Source organism: Mustela erminea, chromosome 18, assembly GCF_009829155.1.
Source record: "Mustela erminea isolate mMusErm1 chromosome 18, mMusErm1.Pri, whole genome shotgun sequence".
In the NCBI taxonomy this organism is placed as follows: domain Eukaryota; kingdom Metazoa; phylum Chordata; class Mammalia; order Carnivora; family Mustelidae; genus Mustela; species Mustela erminea.
Window position 1 is genome coordinate 45640645 of NC_045631.1, and position 15498 is coordinate 45656142.

Below are 15498 nucleotides of genomic sequence, written 5' to 3' on the forward strand. Positions count from 1 at the left end.
CTTGAAGAATGAAAAAATCTTTCCCCCCTTGAAGTTGACAGTTTAGTGAGGGGTATTAACATGCAAACAGTCACAATACCAAGAGCTTTGACTGAGATACATACCAAGTGATATAGGAGCATGGAAGAGGGATTTAACATTCCCAGATAAAGTTGTGGGAGCCTTTATTATGTCAATTTTACATGACTTTCTTACAGTTTCTGAGGGTTCTTTAGGAAACTTATAGATTTGTAGGCCATTCACCTGAGACAGACCTAAATAAGACAGAAGATCCATTTTAAAGCAAAGGGTTAGAACACAAAGATTTGCTCCTCTTTCTTCTTTTGGTGATTATTGTTGTTTATCCTTGAGTTAGGGTGTCGCAGGGATAAGGATAATTATTCATTTGAAATAATTAACTGTTTTGGGGTTTGTGTTTAGCACTTCAGAAGGCCTGTAAAATTTTCAGCAAAATTCAGAGTGGTAAGATTTATGTGAATGATCTGCCAACGATCCATCACACGTTGAAGATTTTTATAAGTGACTCAGAAATGCAAAAAGCTCTAAAGACTATAGATATTGATGGTAAGTTTTATGTTTTTATTATTACTTTAGAGTCTATAAACATAGATATAAATGATATGTTGGTCAGATTAATTGCAAATCATAAGAAAGCTAAGCTTTATAATATGTTGTAAAAACTTCTTTTGCACATTTATGGTAATGAGATTGAAAGTTGAACCTCAGGTACATAATTGGATTGTTAATTACTGCATTAGATTATGACATACTTTCATCAATGTTTGTTATTTTTAGACTTTTAATTTTTGCTAATTTCATAGGATAGGGATAGGATAGGGAAAATTTCTTAAGGCAAAATGTTTGAGTATAAGAGAACAGATTAATATATTTATATTAAAATTAAGAACTTTTATTTATCAAAGGACACCTTAAAGTAAAAAGATAAGTTACAAACTTGGGAATAATTGCAATTCACAGAACTGGCAAATGATTATAGAATGTGTAAAGAACTCATACAAATCAGTAATAGAATAGAAAAATGGGTGAGATACATGGACAAGTATTTCACATAAAAGAAAATATATATAGCCAATTGTCATATAAAAATATGTTCTATCAGTAGTAGCCAAGGAAATGCAAATAAAAAACTGAATAATTTCATTTAAAATTACATAGAAAAGTAGTTTTTCTTTTGTAGTCAGTGTCCAGTACTTTAATCAAAGAAGTACATAATAGAGAATTGATTACATTTACAGACCATTCTAAGCTTGTTAGGGAGGAGAGAAAAGCTTAGAATAAAAATGGAGTAGATAAGTTGAAGGGGTGGCCAGAAATAAAATAAATTCAGTATACATAAATGCAAAATAATACTCTAAGGTTGAAAGCACTGAGCTGTTCAAATATCAGATGTGGATTTATCATTATAAAAGATTTGTGGATGGAAGATCCTATGAGAGGTATGGACCACCCATAGAATGTTATGAAGCAATCTAGTAGTATTGAATTGACAAGTTGCTGTAGTGCGTATGTATCCAATCTGTCCATCTATCCAAATCATCCTGTCATTTTTTGAGTGTTTACTTTAGACAGCTTTCAGAAGGTATAAAAATAAAATGATATAAATAAAACTTTTAGAAGAGTTAAAGAAGCAGTTCTATTTTTTTCTGACATGTTTATTTATCCATATATTAATTTTCTTGGTGATTTTTTTTGGAGATTTATATTAAAATAATTATTCAAAGTGGAAATAACTTCATTCTCTGGGAGAATATAAAGAAGAAAGAAGGAGACGATAAAGAAGAAAGTAAAACTTATGTGTAATCCCACTACATAAAGGCAAACTTTGGTATTTTTACATATATTTTTCTAGGATTGTCCTAAGCATGTGAGTGTGTGTGTTTGTGTGTATGTGTGTAAGTGTGGTATATACATAAGCATGAACACATAATTAAAAAAATATACATGGACTCATATGCATACAGTTTTGTTACCTTTTTCTGTTAGCATTATATGTTAGTCAACTTTCCATGCCTTGGATTTCTAATAACAATATTACTAAAAACCTTAAAAATTTCACATTCTTTGACATAGCAATTTCAGTTTTAGCTATCTTTTGTCTGATGGGAGAGAAAACAATGCTTGTAACTGTAAGAATATTAGAAATAATTTATACTTATATAGATTATTTGTTATATAGCTTATTTTTCAGAACAATTTGTTTTGGTTTTTTGATCTATCCCATAGAATAACTCACAGCCATTTAAAAAGGCAATATGGACCTATACTTACTTATATGGAAAATTGACCAACATACAATGTTACATTTTAATTGGTCTCAGGTTGATTAATGGTGAAATTACCTCTAAAATTTTTGTTGTAACAAGTAATGCTACAAAGAATGTTCTTATTCGTAATTCTTGCACATCTGTGTAAATATTTTTATAGGATAGATTCCTAGAAATGAAGAAGCTTGGTCAGAGGATATGCATATGTCATAGGAAAATGGCTTATGTCAAATTGTGATTTCATCCAGCTTTTCTTGAGATATAATTGACAAATAAAATTGCGTGTATTGTATATATTTAAGGTATAAAACATGATGATTTGGTATACATACACATTGTGAAATGGTTACCACAGTCAAGTAAATAACACATCTGTCACCTCACCTAGCTACTTCACATGTGTGTATGTGAAGAGAACACTAAGTTCTCTTAAGATCTACTCTCTTGGGGCGCCTGGGTGGCTCAGTGGGTTAAAGCCTCTGCCTTCGTCTCAGGTCATGATCTCAGGGTCCTGGGATCAAGCCCCGCATTGGACTCTCTGCTTGGTAGGGAGCCTGCTTCCTCCTCTCTCTCTGCCTACCTCTCTGCCTACTTGTGATCTCTGTTTGTTAAATAAATAAATAAATAAAATCTTAAAAAAAAAAGATGTACTCTCTCAGCAAATTTCAAATTATATAATACAATATTATTAACTATAGTCACCATGTTGTATATTAGATTCCCAGAACTTTTTCATCTTATACCTAAAATTTATATCCTTTGACAAACATCTGTCCATTTCCTCCATGCCCCAAAGTCTATCAGATGGGTTTATATATAGTTACATAAATACCACATTTTCTTTGTTCATCTGTTGGTGAGCACTTAGGCTGTTTCCATTTCATGGCTATTGTGAATAATGCTGCAATGAATGCTGAGTGCACATATCTCTTTAAGATAGTGCTTTTATTTCCTTTGAATATATATACACAGAAGTGAGCTTGCTGGATGATATGGTTGTATATCATAATTGTTTATACCAGTGGAGTTTTAAATTATCTGCATATTTTATAGTTTTATTGAGGTATAATCAGAATATTTAAAGTATATAGTTTGAAAATCTTGACATATGTATTGTGAAAACCCAGTACCTCTTTCACCTACCTCTTTGTAAGTCATCATTCTCTCTCCACAAGCCCTGTCACCACTCCCCAAGTAAACACTAATCTGCTTCTGTCACTACAGATTGTTTATATTTTCTAGAATTCTATATAAATGGGATCATGCAGTAAGTACTCATTTTTTAGTCTGATTTCTTTCATTCAGCATAATTATATTGAGGTTAATCTATGATTTTATACACTGAAGTTTATTTCTTTTTGTTGCTAAGTAGTATTCACTTTTATGAATATACCAGAATTTGTTTATCCATTCACTAATGGTGGACATTTGGGTTGTTTCCAGTTTTTGGCTATTACTAATGAAGCTGGTATAAACACTCATTTGTATGTCTTTGTGTGGTGATATGTTTTCATTTATCTTGAGTAAATACTTGGTGGTAGAATGATTGGGTCATAATGGTAGATATATATTTAAATTTTTTAGAAACTGCTAAACTGTGCTTCCAAAGCAGCTAAATTATTTTACATTGCCATGAGCAGTATATGAGAGTCCTAGTTGCTCCTTATCTTTGCCAATCCCAGAATTGGTGAGCCTTTAAAAATTGTAGTCATTCTAATAGATGTATGGTATTATCTCATTGTAGTTTTAATTTATATTTTCTGAATGATCCAATGATTTTAAACATATTTTCATGTGCTTATTTGCTGTCTATATATCTTCTGCCCATTAAAAACACGTTTGTATTCTTATTGCATTTTGAAAGTATATATTCTGAATATGAGTCCTTTCCTGGATATGTGATTAGTAAATACATTCTTCTAGTGTATGACTTGTCTTTTCATTTTTTGAAGAATGTCTTTCAAAAAATGTAAGTTCATACTTCTGACAAAGTCTAGTCTACAATTATTTATTTTATAGATTGTGTTTTTGATGTTTTATCCAAAAGGTTTTTGTTTAACCCTAGATCACATAGAAGTCAGAAAACAAGTCAAAGTAGTTGATTGAAATTTGTGCAGTTGTTTCATTGTTTTTGAAGGAGAAGCCACTCTCAAGTTATTATTCTGAAAAAGAAGTTTTGAGGCAGACAACTTGACAAACTTTCTAATACTAGAGAAAGAGTTTCTGAGAACAACTAAGCCTTGTCAATTTCTCTGACAGTAGAAGCTTGCAGACCACCAGAAGCCCTGAAATGTTCTTTTATAAATTACTTGGGTCAGATTATATTAAATGGAATTTTGGGTTTATAATCATTTTCTTCTGAAATAGATAAACTCTTTCAAAGTTGGCCACATTTACTAAGAGGTAAATGACTTCATAATTATTTAACTTGCAGAATCTTGAAAAATTCAGATGTTCCTTGACACAGATCTATGCTTGTCTAGAAAATGGGATTTAAGAGCCCTGATTTTGTGTTTTATCACACTTTGTAAATCTAGGTTTTCAGCTCTAGTTGCTATTAGACATGACCTGTGCGTTATCATGCAAAAAAGTCGTAGTTTCAACTTCTCATGCAAGCCAATCAAAAAATTCTTACTGACATTTTCATTTGTATAATTTAGATATCGAAATAGGCATTAATTTTTGCTTGAGAAATGAGATGACTTTTGGGGGTAAGGATTGGTTTAATATTGTGCAATATTTTGTGCATTTGTTTTAATGTATTTTGTGTGTATGTGTATGTAATGAGAGCAAGAGTGAGAGCAAGAGTGGAAAGGAGGAGAGGAGAGAGGGTGATGGAACAGTGTGAGGCAAAGCTTTCATTAGAATTTCAACTGGATCCACAGTCTCCCCCAAAACCACTGGTATAGAGGGCATTGAAATCAATCCTATTCTTTCACGTTAACACCATTATATAAAATTGACATGTTGCATGATTTTTTTGCACCTAATTACAAATATAATAATTAGAGCTTTGAGCAAAGATCACTGTAGTATGTTTAATTCTAGTATGTATCATTCTTATTATTGTGGCGCACTACTGTATAATTACAATATGTACTTTTTCTGGTATATTTTCTTTTTACATTTCTATATTTAATGTTAATGTTGACTACTCTTGTGTATAGATTATGGTATTCTAATATCAGTTAAATCTATTCACATTTTTAGTTTGCATTTTTATCTCATATTCTTAGTGTGCTAATGCAGTTTTTTTTCACTGTTTTTGAACCATTATTACAGTTAATGGAATGCTGGACTTTTCAGATTTCCTTAAGGCTGTGAACAATGTTTGTTATTTGGTCTCTCAGGATCCAGGTAAAAAATACGATTCTTCAAAATTATAGAAGAGAATGGTTGTGATTGTAACTGATTTTAAGGTGGGGTGGTTATATGAATTTGAAATTTTTTCAGAATTTTTTTTTAAAGATTTGATTTATTTGACAGAGGGAGAGACAGCGAGAGCAGGTGTTCAAGCAGGGGGAGTGGGAGAGGGAGAAGCAGGCTTCCCACTAAATGGGGATCCTGATGTGGGGCTCCATCCTAGAACCCTGGGATTATGACCTTTGCTGAATGCACATACCTGAGTACTAAGCCACCCAGGCGCCCCTTTCAGAATGTTTTCAGTATTTTCCCCCAGTAGTCTAGGTTGAAAAAAATTAGACATAAGTTGTTTCATAAAAGGCACTGAAAAATGTGGATCCCTTGCATGGTACCTAATTTTCTTTCTTTAATCTCCATTGGATGCATACAACTGCTAGATTAATTTTCTATTCAAAGATTTTATTTATTTTGAGAGAGAGAGAGTGAGAGCACAAGTAAGGGGAGCCGCAGGCAGAGTGAGATGAAGAAGCAGGCTCCCTGCTGAGCAAGGAACCCAGTGTGGGACTTGATCCCCAGACCCTGGGATCATGACCTGAGCCAAAGGCAGACGTTTAACTGACTCAGCCACCCAGATGCCCTAGATTAGTTTTCTTTTCTTTTTTTTTTTTAAATTAATTATTTTTATTAGCATATAATGTATTATTTGCCCCAGGTGTACAGGTCTGTGAATCATCAGTCCTACACACTTCACAACACTCACCATAGCACATATCTTCCTGAATATCCATAACCCAACCACCCTCTCCCTACCCACCTCCCCCCGGCAACCGTCAGTTTGTTTTGTCAGATTAAGAGTCTCTTATGGTTTGTCTTCCTTCTGATCCCATCTTGTTTCATTTTTTCCTTCCCTATCCCCCAGAACCCCCACTCTGCCTCTCAAATTACTCATATCAGAGAGATCATATGATAATTGTCTTTCTTGGATTGACTTATTTCAGTAAGCATAATACCCTCTAGTTGCATCCACATTGTTGCAAATGGCAAGATGTCATTTCTTTTGATGGATGCATAGTATTCCATTGTGTGTGTGTGTGTGTGTGTGTGTGTGTGTATCCCACAACTTTATTCATTCATCTGTTGATGGACATCTAGGTTCTTTTCATAGTTTGGCTATTGTGGACATTGCTGCTATAAACACTTGGGGACGTATGCCCCTTCAGATCACTGCATTTGTATCTTTTTTTTTTTTTCCCTTTTATTTATTTATTTATTTTTTTTATTTTTAATTTCCAGCATAACAGTATTCATTATTTTTGCACCACACCCCGTGCTCCATGCAATCCGTGCCCTCTATAATACCCACCACCTGGTACCCCAACCTCCCACCCCCCGTCCCTTCAAAACCCTCAGATTGTTTTTCAGAGTCCATAGTCTCTCATGGTTCACCTTCCCTTCCAATTTCCCCCAACTCCCTTCTCCACTCTAAGTCCCCATGTCCTCCATGCTATTTGTTATGCTTTGTATCTTTAGGGTAAATACCTAGTAGTGAGATTGCTGGGTGGTAGGTAGCTTTATTTTCAAGTTTTTGAGGAATTTCCATGCTGTTTTCCAGAGTGGCTGCACTAGCTTGCATTTCCACCAACGGTGTAGGAGGGTTCCCCTTTCTCCACATCCTTGTCAACATCTGTCATTTCCTGACTTGTTAATTTTAGCCAATTTGACTGGTGTGAGCTGGTGTCTTATTGTGGTTTTGATTTGTATTTTCCTGATGCCAAGTGATGTGGAACACTTTTTCATGAGTGATGTGTGGGCCATCCGAATGTCTTCTTTGCAGAAATGTCTGTTCACGTCTTCTGCCCATTTCTTGATTGGATTATTTGTTCTTTTGGTGTTGAGTTTGTTAAGTTCTTTATAGATTTTGGGTACTAGCCCTTTATCTGATATGTCATTTGTGAATATCTGCTTCCATTCTGTCAGCTTTCTTTTGGTTTTGTTGACTGTTTCCTTTGCTGTGCAAAAGCTTTTGATCTTGATGAAGTCTCAGTAGTTCATTTTTGGCCTTGCTTCCTTTGCCTTTGGTGATGTTTCTAGGAAGAAGTTGCTGCTGCTGAGGTCGAAGAGGTTGCTGCCTGTGTTCTCCTCAAGGATTTTGATGGATTCCAGGAATCCATCAAAATCAAAATGCTCATCCATTTTGAGTCTATTTTTGTATGTAGTGTAAGGAAATGGCTCAGTTTCATTCTTCTACATATGGCAGTCCAATTTTCTCAACACCATTTGTTTAAGAGACTTTTTTCCATTGTACATTCTTTCCTGCTTTGTCAAAGACTAGTTGACCATAGAGTTGAGGGGCCATGTCTGGATTCTCTATTCTGTTCCAATGATCTGTGTGTCTAATTTTGTCCCAGTACCATACTGTCTTGATGACTACAGCTTTGTAATAGAGCTTGAAGTGATTTCCACCATTTCTAATTGTGATGCCACCAGCTTTGGCTTTCTTTTTCAACATTCCTCTGGCTATTCCTGGTCTTTCTGACTCCATATAAATTTTAGAATTATTTGTTCCATTTCTTTGAAGAAAATTGATGGTATTTTGATAGGAATTGCATTAAATGTGTAGGTTGCTTTAGGTAGCATAGACATTTTCACAATATTTGTTCTTCCAATCCATGAGCATGAAACATTTTTCCATTTCTTTGTGTCTTCCTCAGTTTCTTTCATGAGTCCTTTATAGTTTTCTGAGTACAGATTCGTTGCCTCTTTGGTTAGGTTTCTCCCTAGGTATCTTATGGTTTTGGGTGCAATTGTAAATGGGATTGATTCCTTAATTTCTCTTTCTTCTGTCTTGTTGGTGTATAGAAATGCAACTGATTTCTGTGCATTGATTTTATATCCTGACACTTTACTAAATTCCTGTATGAGTTCTAGCAGTTTTGGGGTGCAGTCTTTTGGGTTTTCCACATAAAGTATCATATCATCTGCAAAGAGTGAGAGTTTGACGACTTCTTTGCCAATTCAGATGCCTTTAATTTCTTTTTGTTGTCTGATTGCTGAGGCTAGGACTTGTAGTACTATGTTGAATAGCAGTGATGATAGTAGACATCCCTGCCGTGTTCTTTAACCCACTGAGCCACCCAGGCACCCCCCCTTTTTTAAAAAAGATTTTATTTGTTTATTTGACAGACAGAGATCACAAGTAGGCAGAGAGGCAGGAGGAAGTAGGCACCCTGCTGAGCAGAGAGCCCGATGTGGGGCTCAATTCCAGGACCCTGGGATCATGGCCTGAGCTGAAGGCAAAGGCTTTGCCATGTTCTTGACCTTAGGGGAAAAGCTCTCATTTGTTCCCCATTGAGAATGATATTCGCTCTGGGTTTTTCATAGATGGCTTTGATGATATTAAGGAATGTACCCTCTAGCCCTACACTGTGAAGAGTTTTGATCAAGAAAGGATGCTGTACTCCTAACAACTTTATACTACATATAAATTGCAAAGAAAGTGATAGGAAGAACTATTCATGTTAGTGATAGAAACAGTGCTTCCAATAGTCTGATGTCTCTAGTATTCATGACCTAATTTTAACAGTTCCTTGGTTTAAAACGCAACACAACACAACAAAAACCAGTTCCTTGGTTTTTCCATTAGGCAAGATCAAGTTCCTATAATCAGTCTTTGAGATTACATATTTTTGTAGTCAACCTCACTGTATTTTCTTAGAATCAACGATGTATGCATGTGATAGTCTTCATATAACTGGATAAGCAAGCAAAAGGCTAGAAAAACTTTAATGTTTATGTATTCCTTAATGTAATAAATGTTATTAAATGCCTACCATATGCAGCAATTAGCAATATAGATATAATGCTTGGCTTACTTTTCTTTTGTTAATCCTTACTTCCTACTTGGCATTTTGCTTAACTCCTATAGCATTGGGTTTCTCCCGGTTCTCCTAAGTCATCTTGAAAACGAAGTTTTTTCTTGACTATAGATTTATATGTATGTTTGGTTTCCTAAGTGCTGCCTACTTTTCAAGCCAAAGTTTAGCTCCCATGTATTCCTTTGTTTTTCAAGTCCCAGATTGCTATTTTGACCTTATTTTTGTTTACTGTCAAATGTTTTGAGACTAACAAAGTCCCAGGTTTCTTTTTTTACCTCTTAAAACAATATGCCTAATCCTTGAATATGCTATTTTATAAAATATACAAGCAAAATATAAAAAATATGTAAAAGACCCTCTTTAATCCTTCCTAGATTGTTAATTTAATATTGACTTTAGAATATTTTTATATGCAATTATGAATATATATGTATGTATACATACTTATATATTTTGTAAGACAAAATGAATTATCAATTACTAGGCAGAGGAGAACAAGAGAACCTAAATCTTACAGAGGCAAGTGAAAAAATGAAGCATACAGTTAGCAATCAAGAGACCCAAGAAAATAGAAGGGAAAAATAGAATTATCTTCTACTTGAAGACAAAGGGATCATGCCAAGTACAGTATTGTATAGCATGATTTTTTTTTTGAACTAAATATGTTGGAAGATTTTCCATGCCAGTTAGTGTAGGTCAGCCTATTACTTTTTAATAGCTGCATGGTATCTGAAGAATGCAGATATACTATGATTTATTTAACTAGTCCTTTATTATTGAATATTTAATTGGTTCTAATTATCATAGTATTATAAACAATTTCACAATGAATATAACTTTTTAATATTTTTATATTATATATATATTTATTTTTGTATTATAGTTTATATTTATATGTGTGCCTGTATCTTTATGATGCCTTTCTAAGGCAAAATTAGTTGTCAATTATTAGGTAGAAGAGAACCAGAGGGAATATGTGCATGCACTGGGGCATGCCTTCCACACTCAGATAGTTTTCAACTCTTCCTTAGCCTTCACTTCCTGCTTATGTGTATCCTCAAGGTAAGCCAGAGGTGAGATTTCAGGACCTGTTCAGGTTTTCCTGGGTATGGCCCTATCCATGTGTGGCCATAGATGGATGGCCATCTAGATGCTCAGGAATATGTCAGCACTTTTCAAAAGCCTCTATGGACATCTTATTTCCCAGATTTTCCTTTTTAGCTCTTTGCTAGCCTTTTGTTTGCTCCAGCTGCTTTTATTGACTTAGAAATTTCTGAGTGGAAAGATAGTAGACTATATCTACTGTTTTATTTGGGTGAAATGTTCACAGTCATCGATGTGTGTAAAGAGACATAGAAAGGTATCCAAGTAGGATATTAATCAAAATACATCATTTTTGCATGCCCTGGATGGGAAATTTATGTTGCTTTTATCTTTATTCTTTGTATAGTTATGGGTTTATTTTACTTTTTAAAATTAGTATGCTATTGGAAGAGTAGCAGTAACATTGAAGACCAGGGCTTCAGAATCTGTCTTTGTGTTGTTGTTTCAAGTTTTATTTAAATTCTAGTTAGTTAACATCTAATGTAATATTGGCTTCAGGAGGGAAATTTGGTGATTCATCACTTACATATAACACCTGGTGCTTATTCCAACTACCACTTCAGGCAGTCATAATGTTAACTAATTGCCTCTGATTGTTTTTAATGAGTACTCCCAGGGAAAATAATCTGCACTGGGCAAGCTTTGAGTCGGGTAAAATAAGGACAGTTTTGCAAGTAGGATCTTCCACAGAATCACCAAACAGGTCTAATAATGACTGTTCTTAGGGAATGGGGCTTTGAAGAAATTTAACCTCATTCTTTCCCATTGGCTGCCAGGCTACTGTTTTTCAGCATGATTATAGGCTCTCAGTTTTAAATATTCCTGGGAAGCTGGGATGATGATATGGGAATATGACAAGTTAAAATGCCACAAAATTGGGGCACCCAGGTGGCTCAGTTGGTTAAGCAGCTGCCTTCAGCTTGGGTTATGATTCCAGGGTCCTGAGATCGAGCCCCACATCAGGCTCCCTGCTCAGCAGAGAGCCTGCTTCTCTCTCTCCCCCTCTCCCTGACACTCTACTTACTTGTGCTCTCTCTCTAACTCTCTGTCAAATAAATAAAATATTTTTTTAAAAAAGCCACAAAATTCACTATTACTGAGATTCAGCCATTTTTCTTGAAAAAACACTCTTTGGATTGCTGTAATCCTTTAATTTATATACAGAGTTTTGGGAAAAGTTGATTCTGACAACTTTTGCCAATGTTCTCATTGCTTTTATGGAGGAGAGGATTCTCAGGCATCCTTCCTCTGCCACTTTTGCTCACTTGATCAATAACTACTGTTGAATAAATGAATAATGCTCAGTTCTTCCTCCTGTGCAAATCTAAAATCTTTTGGATCATTATGCTTGTTATAGCCTGAATTCCAAGAAATGTGGTCTGACTATAAAGTGGGTTTGCTCTCTGGAATTGATTATGGGAATTGGGTTTCCTTATCAAATTAAATTGAGGGATGCAGTGGTCTGAAGAGCACTTACATTCAGCATTAGGACCAGGTATCAATCTGTTTAGGTTTTAAGAAAGACATTTGTGTAGGAAAAATTATCTCTGTGTTCTTTCCAGTACTTTTGATACTTATGTTAGCATAAGAAAATGAAGTCTCCCTCTCTCTCTTTTTTAGAAAATGAAGTTTCTGTGGAGAAATAGAAGTTCTTTCAGTAGTGGTTAAACCACTGCTCAATTCTTTGTAATATGATAAAAAATCTAAAGAGAAATTTTGTGATCTATTCCATTCTCCTTTTATACTATTTTTTTCTAAATGACATTTTTAAGCAATTAATAATGCTTTCAAATTTTGGTTTAAGCTGCCCTGCTATTATAGATTATACCACTGGTAAGAAATTATTTCAGTTAAAAGTTTTAACTAAGAGGTGAATATGCTATACTGAGAGAACCCATACCTTTTAGCACAATGCTCAACATATAAATAGCATTCAGTAAATACCAGATATTATTGCTAATATTATATTACTAGTGATAATAGCAAAAATTGTATTTTTTACAAAGAATATCAGAATTGAGCAAATGCCTACCTGCAAGTAAAATTTTAGAAAACCCTATGCCTATGTTATTTTCCTATGGTAGATTATTGACACAAAATTAGCTCCTTCAAGAAAAGCTGTTGGATCTTATGGTAAAATAATTTCTTTTTTTGTTGAATTTTTGCAGCATTCCAGAATGCCTTGAAGATTTTCTGTAGGATAAAAAGTGGTCGAGTTGCCACTGATGAACTGGCTGCTGTTTTGGATAGCATGGATATCCCTGTAATCCCTGAAACTTTTCAGGAAGTGATAAAGCATGCTACTATAGACAGTGAGTTATTTGAATTAATATGTATATATATCTTTCTTGGATATCAATTTTCTAATTTACCCTTTATTTCTCCTTGATTCTTGCCTTTTGCCATCATCACTGCTTACTGATGTCTTATGGTAAGAGATAGCCTAGGACTTATTTCACTCAGCATAATCTCTTCCAGTCCTGTCCATGTTGCTACAAAAGTTGGGTATTCATCCTTTCTGATGGAGGCATAATACTACATAGTGTATATGGAACACATCTTCCTTATCCATTTGTCCGTTGAAGGGCATCTTGGCTCCTTCCACAGTTTGGCGACTGTGGCCATTGCTGCTATAAACATTGGGGTACAGATGGCCCTTCTTTTCACTACATCTGTATCTTTGGGGTAAATACCCAGTAGTGCAATTGCAGGGTCATAGGGAAGCTCTATTTTTAATTTCTTGAGGAATCTCCACACTGTTCTCCAAAGAGGCTGCACCAACTTGCATTCCCACCAACAGTGTAAGAGGGTTCCCCTTTCTCCACATCCCCTCCAACACTTGTTGTTTCCTGTCTTGCTAATTTTGGCCATTCTAAGTGGTGTAAGGTGGTATCTCAAGGTGGTTTTAATTTGAATCTCCCTGGTGGCTAGTGATGATGAGATTATGCTGAATGAAATAAGTTAAGCAGAGAGAGTCAATTATCATTTGGTTTCACTTATTTGTGGAGCATAACAAATAGCATGGAGGACAAGGGGAGATGGAGAGGAGAAGGGAGTTGAGGGAAATTGGAAGGGGAGGTGAACCATGAGAGACTATGGACTCTGAAAAACAATCTGAGGCTTTTGAAGGGGCAGAGGGTGGGAGGTTGGAGGAACCAGGTGGTGGGTATTTGAGAGAGCACGGATTGCATGGAGCACTGGGTGTGGTGCAAAAACAATGAATACTGTTACGCTGAAAATAAATTTAAAAAATTTTTTAAAAAAGAGATAGCCTAGGACAATTTAATGAGAAATTTCTAAAATTGTATTTTGGTATGTTTGGTAAAAATCTAAGAGAAAAATGGATTTATTTTCTTTTCAAATTTAACTCTCTTTTCCAGTAGTTATTTCTTGTCTGTGTAGAGATAGTTTCTGTAGTGTTAAGGGCATTGGTTTCACAAGTTAGGAGACCTAACTTTCTTGAATTAAAAATTTTTTTAGATAGCTTTGATTATATAATCTTCCTATGTTATTCAGTTACTCTGCAAAATGTAGATATCTTTTAAACATTACAAATATATTTAGCAGATGTTTTGTATTACATGTTTACATGTCATGAGGGGGTGGCTGATAATAGTGGGCTGATAAATTACTGATTCTTTGATTATCCATTCATTTAGTCATTTAATATCTACTGTGCTTGGAACTGTGCTAGGTGATACACAGATGAAAAGAACACACTTCTTATTCCAAAGGACCTCAACGTTCTAGTGTGGAAAGAGTCAAGTAAAATGAGAATAATAATGTTGTATAGAAAATACTATTATAGGATGTAGCTAGGCTTCAAATGTATCCTGGAAGCACCAGGGAAAGATTATCAGAGGATGTTATATCTAATCTAAATCTTGAAGGATCAGTAGGGGTTAATTGGTTGAAGGTGGTAATGAAGAATGAGAAAGATATTTTAGACTGAGGGAATAGTTTGTATAAATATGGCAGAAAAATAATCAGACATGACATCCTTTCAATGGACTTCCACTGGTTTTTGTCATTTGTTAGTGGTAGCTTTATAGGGGGCCCTTGGTTGCTGAAATGTGGTGTGAAGATAGAACCAGGCTGCATGGATTTCTTTCCTTTCCTTTCCTTTCCTTTCTTCCTTTCTTTCTTTTTTTTTTTTTTTTTTGAGATGGAGAAGAATTAGAGGGGCAGACAGAGAATCTTAAGCAGACTCCACACCCTGCATAGAGCCTGATGTGGGGCCCAGTCTCACAACCCTGAAATCATGACCTGAGTCAAAATCAATAGTTGGTCATTTAACTGACTGAGTCACCCAGGCACCCCAGGCTACATGGATTTTACTAGGTAGTCATTTATGGTGGGTTCTGGGTTGGTAGACATAGTTGAGGGACGTTCTGAGGAATGAAGATATCCACAAAATATGGATTTTAAAGATTAATATCAAGCCATATTATTAAATAGTCTTTAGGGCACAAGTCCACCTATATCTGGTCTTTCCCCCTTTGCATTTTAGTCAGAATAATCTTCTTTTTTAAAAATACACATCTTATCATGTTACCTCCCTACACAAAATCTAAAAATACTTATTGGGATGAAGATCCCTTTAATGTTGTGGTCAAGGGTTTGCAATATCTGGCCTTTACAGTAGGGCTCCAGCTTTGTCGCAGACCACATTCTGCTTTGCTTACTGTGCCTTCACGGAGTTTTGGTTGTATGCCATGCCTCCTCCTGCCATAGCTTTTGCATGTGTTCTTTTCTTTCCCTGGAACATTCTGCTCCTCCTAGTTAATTCCTACTTCTACTTTAGATTTAAACTCAACTCTATAGGGATGTTTCCATGGCTTCTCTATCGAGCTCAGATTCTCATATCACTC

At 35.0% G+C, this 15498-nt stretch overlaps 1 protein-coding gene across 2 annotated transcripts in view; it reads left to right on the forward strand.

Annotated features, from left to right (window-relative positions):
* EFCAB13 (EF-hand calcium binding domain 13) overlaps positions 1-15498 on the forward strand; it is a 242789-nt gene that overhangs the window by 27543 nt on the left and 199748 nt on the right. For both annotated transcript variants that reach the window (XM_032320157.1, XM_032320158.1), the window contains exons 7-9: positions 421-564; positions 5568-5642; positions 12796-12939. In XM_032320157.1, the coding sequence (XP_032176048.1) occupies positions 421-564; positions 5568-5642; positions 12796-12939 (363 nt within the window). The remainder of the gene's footprint in view (positions 1-420; positions 565-5567; positions 5643-12795; positions 12940-15498) is intronic.